This window comes from Arachis ipaensis, chromosome B06 (assembly GCF_000816755.2).
Source record: "Arachis ipaensis cultivar K30076 chromosome B06, Araip1.1, whole genome shotgun sequence".
In the NCBI taxonomy this organism is placed as follows: Eukaryota; Viridiplantae; Streptophyta; class Magnoliopsida; order Fabales; family Fabaceae; genus Arachis; species Arachis ipaensis.
The window spans coordinates 119,423,812-119,443,192 of NC_029790.2; the positions used below are offsets into that span (position 1 = coordinate 119,423,812).

The 19,381-nt window shown below is 33.4% G+C and overlaps 3 protein-coding genes across 3 annotated transcripts; 2 read left to right on the top strand and 1 right to left on the bottom strand.

Annotated features, from left to right (window-relative positions):
• LOC107647389 (protein FAR1-RELATED SEQUENCE 5-like) lies at window positions 4,675-6,173 on the top strand. The gene is made up of 3 exons (XM_016351467.1): window positions 4,675-4,975; window positions 5,080-5,519; window positions 6,093-6,173. The coding sequence occupies exons 1-3, from the start codon at window positions 4,675-4,677 to the stop codon at window positions 6,171-6,173; spliced, it is 822 nt and encodes a 273-aa protein (XP_016206953.1).
• Window positions 6,651-12,932, bottom strand: LOC107647391. Its single transcript, XM_016351468.2, has 11 exons — window positions 12,909-12,932; window positions 9,788-9,879; window positions 9,618-9,701; window positions 8,820-8,897; window positions 8,294-8,726; window positions 8,123-8,209; window positions 7,664-7,795; window positions 7,435-7,575; window positions 7,217-7,299; window positions 7,037-7,129; window positions 6,651-6,951 (listed from the first exon to the last, which is right to left on the bottom strand). The coding sequence occupies exons 1-8, from the start codon at window positions 12,930-12,932 to the stop codon at window positions 7,519-7,521; spliced, it is 987 nt and encodes a 328-aa protein (XP_016206954.1). The 3' UTR covers window positions 6,651-6,951; window positions 7,037-7,129; window positions 7,217-7,299; window positions 7,435-7,518.
• Window positions 14,158-14,562, top strand: LOC107647392. The gene has a single exon (XM_016351469.1). The coding sequence runs from the start codon at window positions 14,158-14,160 to the stop codon at window positions 14,560-14,562; it is 405 nt and encodes a 134-aa protein (XP_016206955.1).

Genomic DNA, 19,381 nt, shown 5'->3' on the forward strand with positions numbered 1-19,381 from the left:
CTAGGGTCCCTCTTCTCTTCTAAATAGAAACACAATCAATGTATTTAAAAAAAGAAAAGAAAAGAGAATAATGGGATCAGCAACCATTACATTAAGTCATGGGACTCATTGAAGATTGGGCATGTTGCTGCTTACTTAGGCACAAATCATATCTAAATTAAATGGTGGGTCCTTGTATCTTTAAATACAACAGTTTCTGGCAGTTCTTCATCGTGTCCCATCTCCCATGTACAAGATAAAAGATATCACTTGTCACCCACTTCTAGTATCTTGTGTAGATTTGTATTGGACTTGTTAATTCAACTTCTTTTTTTGGCCAAGTCATGGAAAAAGATCCACTTGAAAAAAAAAATTAAAATGGTGCTATAAGTTTCCCTTTTCGATAATAATAATAATAATAATAATAATGTGTTTGCTTTCAGGGTAACTTTTATTATGGTACAAAACAAACACCTAACAATAATAACAATAAGTACAGTACATCCTTTTTTTTGAAAGATTCAATCGCGTTATATCGGTGTTTTTGTCTGCCAGCATTTTATTATAACCTTACTTATGGTATATTGATGTTAATTGTTCTTCCCTAAGGCTCCATTCTGTTTTGCAGTTTTGTTGAGAATTATTTTATTAAAATATTAGTAATTTATTATTTTGTTTTATCGTCTGTATTTGATTGATATTACTAGAAGTTCTAACTTAGTTTCTTTATATCTTTCTTTTTTTTCCGATTCCAATGACTAAATCCTAGAAAATTAGGCTGCATTTGTTTACATTTGTTTATAGAGACAGAGACACTGAGACATAAAATTGTGTTTAGCAGAAGAGATATGGACAGAAGAGATATGGACAGAGACAATATACGACACTGAATTAGTGTATTTTATATCCATCCTGACAGAAAGGACTTGGAGACACTAACAAAGAATACAACTTATTTTTTATTTTTCTTTCATTAATCTTGTTAATTTTTCATAATTATATTTTTTATTGTTATATTTTTCATCTCAAATTTTTTAAATGAAAAAAAGAGAATAAATTAAATTTTTATAATTTGTTCTAGTTTATCACCAAATAGAATAGAAGAATACAAAATTTTATGTCTCTGTTTATCAGTATTTTATCCTATTCTATTTTCAGTGTTTTGTCCTATCCTGTTCTTAAAAACAAACGCAGTCTTAAAGAACACAAACGATGTCTAGTAAATGATAAAATAAACACAATTATAAATGGATATATTCTATGATGACTATAATTGTCATGGTTATATATAGTAGTTATGAAGTTTTGAAAATATTTATAAAATATAACTTTTTAGAGTGACCTAAGAATTAAAACTTAAATTTTTTAAAATAAAAATAATAAATAATTATATAATATAAAATATTAATTATATTTATTTATAATAATTTTTCAACATCCAAAATTCCAATAATGATTCTTTAGGTACTAATGAGTCAAAAAATGATTTTTAATAAATTTTTAAAAATCGTTTATTATTCTATTTTAAATTAATAAATTTGTAAAAATGTAGATTTTTTGGAATTTGAACTAAAATACAAAGTTATATTTCTATTTTTATTCGTTTTGATTTTTTGATATTTTATTTGAATCCAAACGAAAATATTTTCTTATTGACATTTATATTTTAAAGTAGTAAATAGAATCAAGTTGATTCGATTTACTATGTATATGTTGTACAGTAATAAATTGAATCAAGTTAATTTAATTTACATATATATGTTGTATTAGTAATAAATCGAATCAAGTTAATTCGATTTGCTATTGGTACAACATATACATGGTAAATTAATTTTATTTACATTAAAAAAGTATAAATAGATATTATTTGATTCAATTTACATAGAAAGTCAAATAAGACATGCATATAACTAAATTTAGTTTAGGACATTTATGTAATTTTTTTTCTCATTCAATTTATCTATGTAAATTATCATAAATAATAAAAAATAATTAAAATTTATTATTTGATATTTTGAAAACCAAATAAAAATATATCTAATCTTTTAGAAATCATTTTAGCCATAAAGCATTAACAATTAAATGTTTATCATGATTCACAATGACAATGTCACCGCTCAAGACTCAACAGCTTAAATGTTATATTCAAGGAGTGGCTAGGGCTGACTGGTGCCCTGCTAGGGTTTATGTGCTCCTTTGGAGTGGCTCTTCAAAATTTTCATCGGTGCAGTGTTCAGACTACACAATTGAATATGGAGGCAGGAACGAGAACTGCCAGAGAAAAAAATTCAGTTAGCGATGGAGAGAGCGACAATGAGGTACTAATCGAGGAAGAGGACATCAGAAAAGGGAAGGAAGCACTAAGTCACATTTGGACAGTTATTTCCTTTTTTTGCTGAAAGGAATAAAGTATCTAAGTTCTTTGGAAAAAAAAAATGTTATATTCAAGATGTGTTGTTCGCCATGCATCGATAGCAGGTAAGTGCGCCATAAATAAGTTTTGTATATGTTAAAGATGTAGCAATCTGTCATAGAAAGAGCTTGAAATTCGATGTGTATTAGAGAACTAAAATTCAGTTACACTGAACCTTGAGAAGGGAGAGTGAGGTTGTTGCTATTACAAGAGAAAGAGAGAACTGAATTCTAGAACTACTAACAAGATACTAGACTCTAATCTATATACAACTTTAATTTGATTGCAAATGAGGAAGTATAAAACTTTAATTTGATTGCAAACGAGGAAGTATAACTAAGACTCCGTTTTGTTAGTGGGTGATAAATGGTAATAAATAAGATAAAGACATAAAGACATAAAATGACATCAATAATGCTCTACATTCATGTAAAAAATGTATTTCAAGTTATCCAAGTAATTTTGTCCAGACGCGCCTCCCCCCTTCATTTGTTTGTCACGTTCTTCCTTATTAATTTGCATTGCCTTTGACGTAATAAGCTTCGTCGTTCTCCTCTGGTCGCGCTCATCTTTTCATTTTCTTCTTTCGATTTGCTTACGTTGCATTTATCTTCTTCCTATTCTTCTTCATTTTCTTCTTCTATCTGTACTTCTGAATCGAAACAATGAATGATTCAACTTTAAATCAGTTGAATAAGAGCAAATTGGATTATTCTTCTGAAACGAATCAACTAGATGAGGTTTGGATTATTTAATTTTGAATCGAATTTAACGAAATGCAATTGCTAATTTGAATTGAATTGAATTGAATTGACGCAGGTGTTCTGAATTGAATTGAATTGAATTGAATTGATAATCTCTAAATTGTAGACAAAGGTGTTTTGAATTTGATTTTATATAATGGATTATGTTTCGTTCATTCAGTACTATACAATTGTTTCACCATGAGTACGTGTTCGGTTCATTATGCAGAAAGATGTTTGAATTTGATTTTATATAATGGATTATGTTTCGTTCATTCAGTACTATACAATTGTTTCACCATGAGTACGTGTTCGGTTCATTCTGTAGAAAGATGTTTGAATTCGATATTATATAATGTATTATGTTTCGTTCACTCAGTACTATACAATTGTTTCATCATAAGTACGTGTTCGGTTCACTCTGCAGAAAGTTGTGTAAATTTGATTTTATATAATAGATAATGTTCCATTCACTCAGTACTATACAACTGCTTCACCATAATGACGTGTTCGGTTCATTATGCAGAAAGATGTTTGAATTTGAATTTATATAATGGATAATATTTCATTCATCTAGTTCTATACTATTGTTTCACCATAATAACATGTTCGGTTCATTCTACAGACCAGGTGTGTTATGGATGAACAATTCGTCCCAAAAGGTGGGGATGATTTTCAAGACACTAGAAGAAGCCGGAAAGTTCTACAAACATTATTCCAAACTTGCTGGTTTTTCTACCAAAATAAGGAACACGACTCGGGACGAAGAAGAGATTAAGAATCAACTAATCATATGCAGTAGAGAGGGGATGTGAAAATCCAAGATATCTCCTACGCTGAAGATAAATCCCTCAGCCGGCATAAACTGTCCAGTCAGGATATACGTGCACATATTGAAGGACGTCGGTCTCTGGACAATTTCCAAAGTCATTCTGAATCACTCACACCCCTGCTGTCTAGATGAGCAGAGATGCTCAAACAATACAGGGAGCTAAGCATGTTTGTGTGTCGCACCATCAAAACCAACGAGGAAGCTGGAATCAGACCGAGCAAAACTTACCAATTATTCGTAGCAGCAGTCGGCAGTCACCGGGAACTAAGTTTTATAGAAAAAGACGTGAGAAATTACATCACACAGGAATTACGGAATGTGTCCGAACAACACGACACCAAAGAATTCGGGAAGTACCTATTAAGAATGAAAGAGAAGAACCAAAATTTCTATTTCAAGCTCAACCTCGAAGGTGATCACTCCATCAAACATGCATTCTGGGCCGACACAAGAAGCAGGGCGGCATAAGAGTATTTCGGAGATGTCGTTTCATTCGATACCACGTACAACACAAACAGATATTCGGTTCACCCAAATTCAGCCTTTACGTTCACCAGATCCACAAATTTCGGTTCATCACATTGTAAGAGTGTCCATTTATGCAGGTACAATATGGTTATTGGTTCTTTTGTGGGCGTGAATCACCACGGTCAATCGAAACTTTTCGGATGCGCACTGATGAAAAATGAGGACATCCAATCATTCAAATGGCTATTCGAGTGTTGGCTCTGTTGCATGGGAGCCAAGGCACCAAAAGGCATTCTCACCAAGCAATGTGCATCGATGTAAAGGACCATCGAGATGTGCATTCCAACAACAATCACCGTTGGTGCATCTGGCACATCATGAAGAAGATGCCAAACAAACTAAACAGTTACAAGCGACACGAAGAAATCGAACAAGAGATGAGCCACGTCGTTTGGAACTCGTACACAAAAGACGCATTTGACAGAAACTGGAACGATTTCCTTACAGGGTACGACCTCGGAGGCAACAAGTGGCTCTTAGGTAACCTAGGTTTTAATTCAAATTATTTTTATGCCGTTATCATTGTGTCAAATCATGCACGGATTTCGGTTTAACACAACTTATTGGTTCCTTTCATTCTGCAGAGCTGTACGAGGATCGGCATATATGGATTCCAGTTTACCTGGATCATCACTTCTGGGCCAGGATGAGAAACACACAAAGGAGCGAGAGCATGCACGCATTTTTTGACAAGTTCATCACACGCAACAGCTCCCAGAGTCAATTTGTGAAGCAATACGACAATTGCCTAGCAAGCAGAGAGCAAAGAGAGAGAGAATTTGACGCTGCAGATTTTCACACCGTGATACCATGTGCAACAAAATCAGCAATAGAGGTGCAATTTCAGCATGTGTATATCCACAAGAAGTTCAGAGAAGTTCAAGGACAATTCAGAGGAAAGGTGAACTGCATTACAAGATCAATGCATTCCACCTTAGGTTTCACAACATACGAAGTTGTAGAGCAGGTTTCCAACTCCAAATTCAACAAGTTTTTCGTCACCTATGACGTAGTATCACGAGAGGTATAGTGCCAGTGCCTGCTGTTCGAGTCAAGGGGCATACTGTGCCGCCATTCCCTGAGTGTCCTAAGCTTCGAGCGAGTGGATAACATGGCACCAAAATACATATTGGAGCGTTGGAGGAAGAACATAAAGAGGAGGTACACACATATCAAGAGTAGCCAAGACGAGCCTCTAATGGAGCCGAGAAGCAAGAGATTCGACGATTTAGTGTTTCGGTCGTACAATATATGCGAATTTGCATCCGAGTCCGAGGAGTTGACCGGAATTCTACACCGGGCGTTTGACAATGTCATGGCCGAGATGCAAGAATATCAAGAGAGAAGCAAAGAAAAAACTTTGTGATCCCACGAAGAAGTGACATTGAGCGACGTGAACAATCTTCAAAGCCCGCCACGTGTTAGAACAAGAGGCTAGCCCAAGAACAGACTTGGATCAAACCTATAAAAAAATCTAAAATGCCACGAAGAAAAATAAAAAGCCAGCTCCAAGCGAGGTAAAATTGGTTTGCTTTCGATTAGGTAAATATTCATTTGTGCATTTTGCTAATATACGATTTATTTTCTCTTTTTGCAGTTGAATCTTTTAGACGGCGGACCAACGATTCAATCAAGTTCCAGCTTTTACAATGCACCGGATATGAATTATACCAGATAGGATTTTACGAGTTTTAGTTTTTATTAACATAAATTTCTTTTCATTTATGAGCAAATTTCGGTTCACTGAAGTTATAGGAGGGTTGATTTCTGACTGTTGTTAGTCTTTATTACAGAGTCACTTTTTTGTTTTTGATATTAGCTTTTGTGAAATTCTTTATTCAATAGTCATTTTTTTGTTTATTGAATAGTCGATTTATTGTGCTATGTCAGAGAGTTCATGTGTTGCTGGAACTGAATACTGATATATACAATTTTTTCCAATTATCTCTCTACTATATTGATATATGCACTTTTCGGTTCACTGTGTGTATTAATTTCGGTTCATTTGTTTATTTAGGGCTCCTAATGTTTGATAAACACCCTGATTCCATTCACTGTGATTCTGGAACAAAACAGTAGCAAGACAGTTCCAACAGATATATACATCTTGAATCAGATATAAATATTAACATTAGATATATACATTACATTAATATTAGATATATACATTAAGATTTACATTAATATCCAGATATATACATTGAAAAAAGCAGTGTTTGCTTTTTTAAACAAAATAGTGTTAATTACAACCAGTTAAACAAAGTATATCCTATTTACTATTATATAAATCCCAGATGTGAATTTACAAAAAGGACTAGAGAGGGCAGCATATGACTTCGAGAGTCTTATTGCTTCACATGCCCGAATCACTTAGTCTCTCATTTTGTTCAGTTTGTGGAATAGAATATTTGGACCATATTCAAGCCTGAAAGCATTAATCTCTTCTTACATTTCAACTGAAAGAAATTAGTTACATAAGAAATGAAGCCAACTCAATAAGAAATGAAAGAATTTTATTTTATTAATTTAGAAACTACTTACTTGTTTCCAAGCTTTATATTGATACATCTTCCCGCTTTTGATCTTTCGAGTATTGTTTCAAGCCATTTCATGACGTATATGCCACAATCATAGCTAAGCAAGAATTTAAGTAAAATACGATTAATAGTATACAAAATAAAACACATTAAAAATAACACTATAGATGAGAAATATTTATACCTTGTACGTTGACCATTCAGCCTAATATACTCGATTTCTTCTCCATCTCCGTCCTCCATTAAGGGTTTCGCCCCACCGTAATCCTTGAAAGTGATAAAAATAGTGACTTAAAATTAGGTGAATCAAAATCAACAACTTTACTGAACCGAACACCAATCAAGACTTGAATAAAACATCATAAACATTGAATCAACAAGGGAAATATTTAAATAACTTACAACAAATTTGTTCAGTTTAATTCTTAAATCAGGTATTTCATTTTTGTTCTTGTTCACAGGGTCAAGCACATAGAATGCCTTTTTTTAGACATTGACAATCCACAACCACCAGTGCCCTCCATTGCAAATTGGTACAAATAGCTGAAGTTTGGAAAAATGATAGAATATCTCAGTCCAAACGATAGCAAATAAGAGAATTATCAAAGAAGGTTTAGAAATCACGACTTACAAATGGATCCGATGTGAGTTTTCTTTTGTTAAGAAACTGGCGTTGGTGTGCATATCGATCGACATCAAAGCGGTAGGCCTTCTTGGTCTTCGGATCAATGTAATCCCCGCCATGGTTTCCCAACATAAACATCTGCAAAACAAACCTCAGTTAAATCACAAAAGAACCAGTAAAACACCATTCATGTGTTGAATAAAAGGACATAACTGAAGACACTAACAATCAAGTGAACGAAAATGACAAATTGTACTGAACCGAACGCAATTCATGTTCTGAATAAAATGTGATACACATTCAATCATCAAGAAAAACATTTCTACATGCAAAAGGACATAACTTAAGACACAAACAATCAATTGAACGAAAATGACGAAGAACACCACTGAACCAAACGCAATTCATGTGCTGAATAAAACATGATACACATTCAATCAGTAGGGAATAAAAAATTTGGCTTACCACAATATCCATCGGCACGCAGTATATATCTTTCTCAAACCGGGAACATTTTATGTCGTTGAGAATCATGAAATGTGTATTGACCACCTATAGGAAGAAAATTTACGAGATATGCAGTATTAGAGTCTTTAGAAAAATCATTAATGTTAACGTAATAGACAAAGAATTTACCATGCTTTCCACATGTTGTCTGGGCATTAGAGACATGAAATCATGTCTAAGGCCCTCAAAATTTGCTTGATGGTTCAAGATGAATAAGGGGTCATATTCATCGGTATTATCTTTGGTTTCTTTCACAAGTGTCATCAAATGATAACACTTCTCCTTCAACTCCTCTGTGATTTCTTTCTCTGGAGTTTTGTAAACTTCGGCAGCGGTGAAGCTCGGCTCGGCACTTGTTGCTTCAACAAACTTCAATGCTGCTGTCACCCCAGCATCTATCACCACGTCTGCCAGGACTTCAAGCTTTGACACCATCGGCTGAAAGGGCCGACTTGGTTGAGTCACTGTGACTTGAGACGGGGGCGTTGGTTGAGATGCTGGGGGACTTATCCTAAAGCTGAAGGAAGGCACATCATCTTCCCATTGCCGAGGACAAGTAGCACTGCAAGACGATAGAGGAAAGTTTCAAGCAATAAGGAAAAAGCAGTACCATATAAGATGGAATTTAACAAAATTGATATTAATTAAAACTTACGCATTCGAAGGAGATTCTGGCTCTGTCTTCCTCGGGAACGATCCCTCGCCGGCCTGGTTTTTGGGTTCCGGAGGGCAGCTGTAACAAACAGAAGAGAGTAATTGATTTCTGGATTAAAGAATGTAGTGAACCAAAATTAAACAATGTAGTGAACCAAAATTATCCAGATTTGGACAAGTAGAAAACTTACAAATTAGGTTATGCTTCTTCTTCCAATTGCCGTGCCACCGGAGCTTCTTGGCACGGTTGCTATTACTCTTCGGGAGGGCTACTGTATTAAACAGAAAAGAGTTAAATAACGATCCAGAATTATTATCATGTACCATTAAAACTAATAAAAAGAATTCTAATTACAACTTAAAGGAAAAATGAAAAAGTAATACATAATACATAAGATTATTAAAAATGATATTAATTAAAACTTACACATTCAACGAAGGTTTTGGCTCTATCTTCCTCGGGGAAGATTCCTCCGCAGCCTACTTTTCAGGTTCCGGAGGGCAGCTGTAAGAAGCAGAAGAGAGTCCAAAAATAAGAACACATTGGATTCATTTTTGGATTCAACTAAACCACAATTAAACCATGTAGTGAACCAAAATTTTTAAGATTTGTACAAGCAGTAAAACTTACACATCAACAGGTGCTTCTTGTTTCGATTTCTATGCCGGTGCTTCTTCACAGGGCTGCTGTTGTGTATCCAAAGGGCTGATGCATTAAATAGAAAATAATTCAATAATGACCCAAAATTATTATCCTATACCATTAAAATTAATAAAAAGAATTATATGTGCAACTTACTCATTATCAGAAAGGACATAGATATAGTAATCTTTTAGTAACTCTTCCTTAAGAGAACTCGAAAGAGACACCGCAATAGGAGCTCTGAGGAATGTAAACAAGGAAGAAGTTAATGTTGAATAATTAGAATAGATTTTGAGAAACCGAAATTTGCGTATTGAAAAACTCACATTTCTAAAGGTTGAGAATGAGTTTCTTCTCCAACCTCAATGGTTTGTAGGTCAGAATTAGGTGTAGTGCTACTAACATTTAAACACGATTTCTGTGTGATTAATTAAACAAAAATTATTACCTAAATCTAAAAGCACAAGCATGCATATCTTAATCAAGTGAATGAAAATGTCCCAGCCCACTGAACCGAACTCCCTTGATGGACTGAATAAAACATGATAAATAATGAAACAGCTAGAAAAGCATTTCGTCATGCAAAAGAAGCTAGCTGAACACACTAACAATCAAGTGAATCAAAATTAGCAACCCCACTGAACTAAACACAATTCATGTTTTGAATAAAAAGTGATAAACATTCAATCAGCAAAAAAAAAATCATTTTTGCATGCAAAAGGACCCAACTGAACACACTAACAATCAAGTGAATAAAAATGGCCAACCCCACTAAACCGAACGCCATTGATGTGTTGAATAAAATGTAAAAGACATTCAATCATCAAGAAAGACACTTATGCATACAAAAGGACTGAACTGAACACACTAACAACAAGTGAATAAAAATGGCCAACCCTACTGAACCGAACGCATTCATGTGCTGAATAAAACGTAAAAGACATTCAATCATCAAGAAAGACACTTATGAATGCAAAAGGACTGAACTGAACACACTAACAATAAAGTGAATGAAAATCATCAAACCCACTGAACAAAACACCATGCATGTTGTGAATAAAATGTGATAAACATTCAATCATCAAGAAAGACATTTATGCATGCAAAAAGACTAAACTAAACACACGAACTATCAAGTGAATGAAAATCACCAAGCCCACTGAACAAAACAGCATTCATGTTGTGAATGATAAACATTCAGTCAGCAACAAAAGCATTTCTGAATGCAAAAGGAGCCAACTAAACATACTAACAATGAAGTGAATGAAAATGGTCAACTCCACTGAACCGAATGCCATTCATATGGTGAATAAAATGTAATAGACATTCAATCATCAAGAAAGATATTTATGCATGCAAAAGGACTGAACTGAACACACTAACTATCAAGTGAATGAAAATCACCAAGCCCACTGAACAAAACACCATTCATGTATTGAATAAATCGTTATAAACACTCAATAATCAAGAATAGTATTTTTCCATGCAAAAGAAGTCAACTGAACAGACTAACAATCAAGTGAATCAAAATTAGCAGCTCCACTAAACTGAATGAAAATAAGAACACATTTCATTCCAAGCCCTAGTTACGCTGTAAAAATGGAATCAGAATACGTCGATCTACTAAACGAAGCAACTCAATCCAGTAAATGTAAAACACAACTAGGAAAAATGCGAGATTGCTTGATTTTAAATGAACAGTTGTTTTTCTCATACCTTTCGCAGTCTCTGTTGCTATTTTCGTTCATTTTTGCTTCTTCCTTACGAAATCTTCTCGCGATTCTTCTCCAGTAGCGGTTTTCACAGAGAACGTGAGTGAAGTTTGAGTGATTTTGAGAGAGATTCGAAGAGAAGTAGCGGTTTCGTGCATGTTGAAGAAGAAGGAACATTTTTTCATAATGAAGCACGAATGAATGTTAACATTTTGGATGATTTGGGGCACATGTTATACACACTCATTTAATGGTGTTGGGTTTTTTTTGTGTTGGGCCAGCTTGGATGGACTTGGATACAAAATTACATGGATGTGTAGCATGACTGAAATGACATAGATATAGGTCCAGTTTGGGTAAACAGCTTAATTAAGCTCCTTTTAAAAAAAATAGTTTAAACAATAAATGGTTATATTAAAAGTAGCTTATAAATAAGTTATTTTGTGTTAGAATTTTTAGTTCTAAAAATGCTTATTTTATAGAAATGTGATAAAAAGTAGTAGTATTATGAGAGAAGTCATTTTTTTAAGCTTCTCTATAAGCTCCTAAATAGCTTCTTAGAAAGCTGCAAGTTGGTTTTGAAAATTATACCAGACATTAATACTACTACTTTTCATAAGTCAAAAGCTCCAAAAAGTTACTTTTGAAGCTTCCAAAACGGGCCCATAATAAGACATAAATTTTAGATTTATTTAATATTTTAAATATATGATACTACGTTCAAATTACAATTCTAATAAACTGACACTATTATTCTTTTTACAATTCACAACCACCACTTTTTCATTACCATCATTATGCCAATCAAATTATCACCATTAACAATTTTTAATCTAATCACAAATTCAATTTAACACCAACAAACTAATACAAGATTACTCTAACAACAAGATTAATCAAAATTCAAATAAATAATATATAAAAAAGGAATAAAAAACTATTCTTATAAAAAAATAGAGAATTGAAAAGTAGAAGACAACAAGAAAGGGAAGTGGAGTCCAAGAAAAATAGATGACCACATGGTGAAAGAGAGGCAGGGACGTGGAGGAGAGACTGAGGCAAAACTAGAAGAGAGAGGTGCGAGTTAGGGGCAGAGCGCATCGGTAATGTGTGAAGGAGATAAACCACAGTTGCAGCGACGTGAAGAAGGAGGGCAACAATGGTTGCAATGATGTGTGAAGGAGGAGATGACAGTGGCAACGATAGTGTAAAGAAACAGAGCGACAATGATTGTGATGGCAGCAGCAACATGCGAAGGAGAGAGATAGTGGTAGGATGAGGGAAGAGTGGGAGAAAGGAAATGAAAAAAGGTGTATACTTCAGGGAAAGGAGAAAGGAAAACAGTGAGGAGGGTAAAGAATAAGAGATAAAATTAGAAATAAAGGAAAAAAATAGAAAAATAGAAAAATTTGTATCTTAAAGGTTATGTCTCAGTGTCTTAAGTTATTGGAGAAACATTGAAGACACGTATTTCATGTACTCTTATATGTCACTGTGTCTATGAAAAATCTATATTTCAACAAATAAACAACAAACAAATACTATCGTATCTATATATTAGTATTCAAGTCTAAACAAACAAACACAACTTTAACTGCATATGTATGTGCACGACATTAACTAAGTATCCATAATAGTCAAGCTTAGAACTAACTTGTAATTGACAGAGCCAGTGTGGTGCTAGTATAACATTTGAAAATTTGAACCTTATATTGACTACTAAATAAACCTATACACAGTTGAACATTGTCTCCGCCATCTACAGAAAAACTAAAATTAGAATAGAGTTAACCGCAGATGTAGCGTTTGAAAAAAAGTACTCGTGACTCTTGAAAAATAATAAACCTTCTAAAATTTTTACTAAGTTTTGTGATTGAGACACAAATATAATGTCTTACATTGTATTAAGGATTATTTTATGGAAACCAGAATCTTAATTTTTAAGTGCCTAGTTTATCAATTAAAATAATATAGTTTGGTTCGCGAATGTTTCTATTACGAGTAAATATCCAATCTGATTTCTGTCTATTTTTTAGAAGGACAAGACAATTTCTGTTAAAAAAAGAGATATTTCAGCCTCTAACAAATTATTTTGGAACAATGCAATTTTTCTATTAAAAAAACTGTTAAATAGTAATGAAAATAGTATTGTAGGATTTTATTTCTAATTGATGGGGCATTTTAAACCTCCACAAACTAATTTCAATTACTATTTGAAAGATTTTTTTAATAGAGAGGTCATATTGTCCCAAAATAATTTTGTTAGCGGTTGAAATGTCCTCTTTTTGTTTTACAGAGATCACCTTGTCCTTCAAAAAAATAATCATAGATCGAATTGAGTGGATTGTCCCTGATAGGATTAGCTTGAATTCTTGAAAATTGGTGTATGTAATATTTGAAAAGATAGTAAAAATTTCACCTTTGTTGTGGTGGAGCTGAATATAGGCTATATAGCACTTGGTAGTTGAACTAGGATACTTAATTGTGTCTTCTTCTCCTCTCTGATCTGTTTCTGATTTTGTTTGTTAAGAGACAAAATAAAATTGTCTCCTGGATAATCAATCTCACAGTCAGAACAGAAGCTAAGTTTTATTTTCTGGTTTGAGGATTAATAAATCAAGTTTAAAAGAAGGCCATAGATTTAACCCGCATTCTCTAGGTCATCAAAAACCTTCAATTAGTATCAGAGCTTGGTCTCAAGGATCAAGCTTCACAGCTTGGAGAAAAGGTCCAATGGCAAACAACATGGATGCAAGCACTACTGCTTACATGCTTACAAAGGGTCAGTCCACCAATAGACCATCTTTTTCAATGGCAAGAACTACACCTATTGGAAAGAAAGAATGAGGATCTTTGTGTAATCTATTGACTACAATATTTGAAAGATCATTCTAAATGATCCTCAAGTTCCAACCAAGACCAATGCCGAAGGAGTGGTGACTCCAAAAGAAGAAGTCGAATAGAGCGAAGAAGACAAGAAGAACATGGAGTTAAATGCCAAAGCCATCAACATGATGCACTGTGCTATCAGCGTCGATGAATATTGGAAGGTATCTAGATGCAAGACGGTAAAAGAGATTTGGGAGAAACTCCAAGTCACTCACGAATGTACCAAACAAGTCAAAGAAACAATGATAGATATGCTGCAAAAAGAATATGAGATATTTTTCATGAAGGATGGAGAAATCATTGATGAGATGTTTGAGAAATTCTCAATCATTATAAACAGCTTAGATGTTATGAAAATGACCCACATTGAACAAACACTTGTGAAAAAAGTTCTTAGAAGTCTTACAAAAGAGTGGGAAATAAAAGCAACCATGGTAGCCAAGAGAAACAATCTGAGTCCATTATCATATGATGAGTTGAGAAGGAAACGTCTTGCATAAAAAATCACACACACCAGCCAAGACACAAAAGGAAAAGGAGTGGCCCTAAAATCTAAAGTTGAATCATTGGAGGATGATTTCTATGATAGTTTTTCAGATGATGAAATTTTATTTTTTGCTAGGAGATTGAGAAAATTAATGAAGAACAAAGGCAAGAGTAAATGCTTGAGTTCAAATGTGCAAAAGAGGGATCTGAGCAAAGTCATCTGCCATCACTGCAAGGAGGCTGATCACTACAAGTTTGACTATCCTAAACTCAAGAAAGAGGACAGGATGAAGAAAGAAAAGAAGAAAGTGCTTATGGCCTCGTGTGATGATCTAGAGAATGATTCTGATGATGAGGAAGAGTCTAAATTAGAAGCACAAGTCTGTCTTATGGTTGGTCACGGTCAACTAGATGAGGTAAACTACTTTGACTTGTCCATTGAAGAGTTACATGTTATTATTAATGATTTCACTGAGCATTCTGGGAAGCTGATGAATAAATACAATAGATACAAATATGAAAATGAAGTTTTGAAAGCTGAAAATAATTTCTTGAAAGAAAAAGTGAAGGAAATCGAAAGTGCCATTGAACTTGTTGAAGAAAACAGATTTTTAAAATCTGAAATTGAAAAATTTAAAGGAAAACACTCGGTTAATTCCTCACCAGATCTCATTGCAGAAAATGAAAGATTTCTTGAAGTGATTAAAGGTCTAAACAATGATTTAGCTCAATTTGGACAAAGTTTTAGCAACTTGGACAAATTACTTGCTAATCAAAGACCTTTATTTGAGAAATCTGGTCTGGAGTACTTCTCTAAAGTTGATGCAAATTTTGAAAAACCATATTTTGATAAAAATACATCATCGTTAAGGACCAAACTTTTGTCAAAAAATTCTGGTCTGGGCTATGTTGCTAAAGATGGTGCTGCTGCTAAAAATTGGTTTATGAAAAATGTTGCATATATCCCAGAAACTAAAAAAATATAAACCTTTAATCAATTTCAAAATCATGCAAACAGAAATCATTATTCAACCTGCAATAAACATGGTCATTCTTCTTCTCAATGCTTTATTGTCAAAAGAATAGTAGGAAACAAAACATACAAAATTGTTTGTGATTTCAATACTCTTGGACAACCAAGATTAATTAACTTTAAAGGATCCAAATTGATTTAGATGCCTAAGGTCACTTGAAAATATGTGCATATTTCCTAGCATCCAAGAAAAAAAAAAGACATGTGGTAATTGGATAGTAGATGCCATAGGCACATGACGGGAAAGTCAACATTCTTTATCAAACTCAACAAGTATGATGGAGGATTAATGACTTTTAGTGATGATGGTAAAATAAAAATTATTACTATTGGAAAAATTGGTAAAGATCTCTTTACTTTCATTGAAAATATTTTCTTGGTTGATAGGTTAAAACACAATTTTTTGAGTATTAGCCAATTATATAATCTTGGTTATTTGATAATTTTCAAAAGATTAAAATGCCTTGTTGTGAATGAAAAATCTGAGAAAGTGTTGTTTGTTGCAAAACGATGTGATAATGTATATGGCCTCACTTTTGGTGAACTTAAGAGTCAAAATGTATCTAGTTTTCATTCAAAAGATTCTGAAAAATGGCTTTGACACAAAAGACTGGGTCATGCTAGTATGTACCAAATTAACAAGCTAGTAAGAAGAAAATTAGTGAAAGGTCTTCCTAAAATCAAGTTTGACAAAGACATCACTTGTGATGCTTGTCAAATGAAAAAATTAACCAAAGAGTTCTTTTAACTCTAAGGAAGAAAATTCTACTAAAAGACCTTTTGAATTGCTACATATTAATCTCTTTGGTACAACTAGAACTCAACGTCTAGATGGTAAACACTATGACTTAGTAATTGTGGATGATTATACTAGATTTGGTTGGGTTCTGTTTCTTGCACATAAAAATAATGTATTTTCAGCCTTTAAAGTTTTTAATAAAAGGATCCAAAATGAAAAAGACTTAAAGATTGCTTCTATAGAAGTGATCATGGTAAAGAATTTAAAAATCAATTTGAACTAGGAATCTCACATAACTTCTCTTGCCCAAGAAAACTTCAACAAAATGAAATTGTGGAAAGAAGAAATAGATGTTTTCAAGAAATGGCTAGGGCCGTGCTATGTGAAAATGAAGTTCCTAAGTTTCTTCAGGCTAAAGCCGTGAATACTGCATGCTACATTTTGAATAGAACAATTATTAGAAAATTTTTGAAGAAAATTCCTTATGAGCTTTGGAAGGGAACTCCACTAAATCTAAAATACTTTCATGTTTTTGGATGTAAATGCTTTGTTTTAAATACTAAAGATAATTAAAAAAAATTTAAACCAAAGGGTTATGAATGTATCTTCATTGGTTACTTCACAACTAGCAAAGCATATAGAGTGTATTATCAAGATGTTAGAATTATTGAAGAGTCCATACATGTTACATTTTGTGATTCTAATATTGTTCCAAGTGTTTTGGAAAATGGTGATGCAGGTAATCAAGTGGAAGGAAATATGAGTGAAGTCCAAGATCAAGAAAAATCCGCAGTGCATCATGTCCCTGATTTAGCTATTGCAAACAATTCTGCAGGAGACAATCTCATTTAATCTCCTGGAACTGCTGAAATTTCTGGGAATACCAGTACTAATGAACTAGACCTATCCAAATCTGTTCCTAAATCACTAAGACCCCCTGAATGGAGATTTCTAAAGAACTATCCACAAGAGTTCATCATAGGAGAACATTCACAAGGTGTCCACAAGATCCTCTTCTAGAAGAGAAACGAAGAAAAATAATTTGGCCTTTCTTTCTCAAATTGAGTCTCAAAATATTAATGAAGCTCTTGGTGATCCTTCTCGGATCAAAGCCATGAAAGAAGAGTTACAACACTTTGAAAAGAATCAAGTATGGACACTTGTACCCGATCTAACTGGGATGAAAGTGACAGGCACTAAGTGGATCTTTAGGAACAAATTGGATAAAGACGGAAGCATAGCTAGGAACAAAGGAAGATTGGTGGCTCAAGAATATGATCAAGAGAAAGGAATAGATTTTGATGAATTCTTTGCACTAGTGACCTGAATATAAGCTATAAGGCTTCTCCTTGCATATGCTGCCCACTGTGGTTTTAAACTTTTCAGATGGATGTGAAATACGCATTTTTGAATGGTATCATTGATAGAGAAGTATGTGTGGCACAGCCTCTAGTTTTTGAAAATAAAAAATTTTCAAACCATATTTTCAAGCTTTCAAAAGTGCTTTATGGTTTAAGACAAACTCCAAGAGCTTGGTATGAAATACGTAGTTCTTTCCTTTTGAAAAATAATTTTCAAAGAGGCACCACCAACACTACCTTCTTCATTAAAAATTATAAAGATTTTTTCATCCTAGTACAAATCTATGTTGATGATATAATTTTTTGTTCAACCGATGAATCTCTGTGTTGATTTTAGTAAACTCATCACTAGTGAATATGACATGAGCATGATGGATGAACTTAACTTTTTTCTTTGGCTTTAATTAAAACAAACTTCGAATGGAATTTTTTTACATAAAGAGAAGTATGCCAAGAAACTAGTTAAGAAATTCAGAATGGAGAATGCCAAACCCATGGACACTCCAATGTATCTGAATTCACGGTTGGAAAACGATAAAACTGAAAAAGATGTTGATGAAACTAGGTATAGAAGAATGATAAGTTCTCTTATGTATCTTATATCCTCTAGACCTGACATTATGCAAAGTGTTGGAGTTTGTTCAAGATTCCAATCACAACCAAAAAATTCACATCTTTCTGCAATTAAAAGAATCATTAGGTATGTTCATGACACATCCAACTTTGGTTTATGATGTCCTAGGTCTGATGATATTTCTGCAGTTGGCTATTGTGATGAAGATTTTGCTGAAGATTGAGTGGATAGGAGAAACACTTCATGAATTTGCTGTTTTCTAGGCAAATCTCTAAATATATGGTCAAGCAAGAAGCAGTCCACCATAGCTCTATCCACTGTTGAAGCCAAATACACTGCTGCTTCATCTTGTTATTCTCAATTGTTATGGTTAAAATCTCAATTAGCCGATTACAAATTGAAAACTGAAAATATTTCTCTGTTTTGTAATAACTTGAGTGCCATTAATATTTTCAAAAAACATATTTTGCACTCAAGAACAAAACATATTGAAGTGAAATTTCACTCAATAAGAGAACATGTTCAAAAAGAGAAGAATGATATTCAATTTGTTAAATCAGATAAACAACTGGCTGATATATTCACAAAACCATTGGTTGAAGACAGGTTCTATAAATTAAGAACTAATTTGGGCATTCTCAGTTATGAATCTTTGTTTTAAATATTGCTGAGGTGGTGTTTGAAGTTTTTGTCTCATAGGTCGAAATGAGACATTTCTGGGCAGATGAAGAGCTTCCAACATAGATCATTGACTCTGATATTTAATTTTGAATAAATTTTAAGTGGGCCAAGCTTTCTTTTCAGATAACAAGTAGTCCTTTGTGTTTCCTTAAACACAACCCTTTTGGGTCCAATATGAGTTTGTATGTATGTAAGTGGGTCTCATTGTTTTTTTTGTCATGCATTGAAAATCTGTTGCAAACTTTTGTCTTTTCTACACTTTAAAATACTACTTTTTTAATTTTAAGTCAAATCCTTTTTAAATCAAGTTGCCATAGGTTTTGAACTTCTCTTTTTTCCAATAACTGCTTTAATTTGCTGTGGTTGAAAAATAAAAACTCTTCATATATCTTGTATGTCTCTTCATATTTTCCATTCTCATCATTTCATTTTTTCTTGAAAAACT

Bases quoted from the DNA above. Each gene is read 5' to 3' on its own strand.
- LOC107647392 (XM_016351469.1), top strand. From the start codon at position 14,158: ATGGAGTTAAATGCCAAAGCCATCAACATGATGCACTGTGCTATCAGC.
- LOC107647389 (XM_016351467.1), top strand. From the start codon at position 4,675: ATGGCTATTCGAGTGTTGGCTCTGTTGCATGGGAGCCAAGGCACCAAA. The intron at 4,976-5,079 runs GTAACCTAGGTT...TTCATTCTGCAG, and splicing joins AGGCAACAAGTGGCTCTTAG to AGCTGTACGAGGATCGGCAT. The intron at 5,520-6,092 runs GTATAGTGCCAG...CTCTTTTTGCAG, and splicing joins ATGACGTAGTATCACGAGAG to TTGAATCTTTTAGACGGCGG.
- LOC107647391 (XM_016351468.2), bottom strand. From the start codon at position 12,932: ATGGCGGAGACAATGTTCAACTGT. The intron at 8,898-9,617 runs GTAAGTTGCACA...TGTTTGTTACAG, and splicing joins TATGTCCTTTCTGATAATGA to CTGCCCTCCGGAACCCAAAA. The intron at 8,727-8,819 runs GTAAGTTTTAAT...ATCGTCTTGCAG, and splicing joins CCAGAATCTCCTTCGAATGC to TGCTACTTGTCCTCGGCAAT.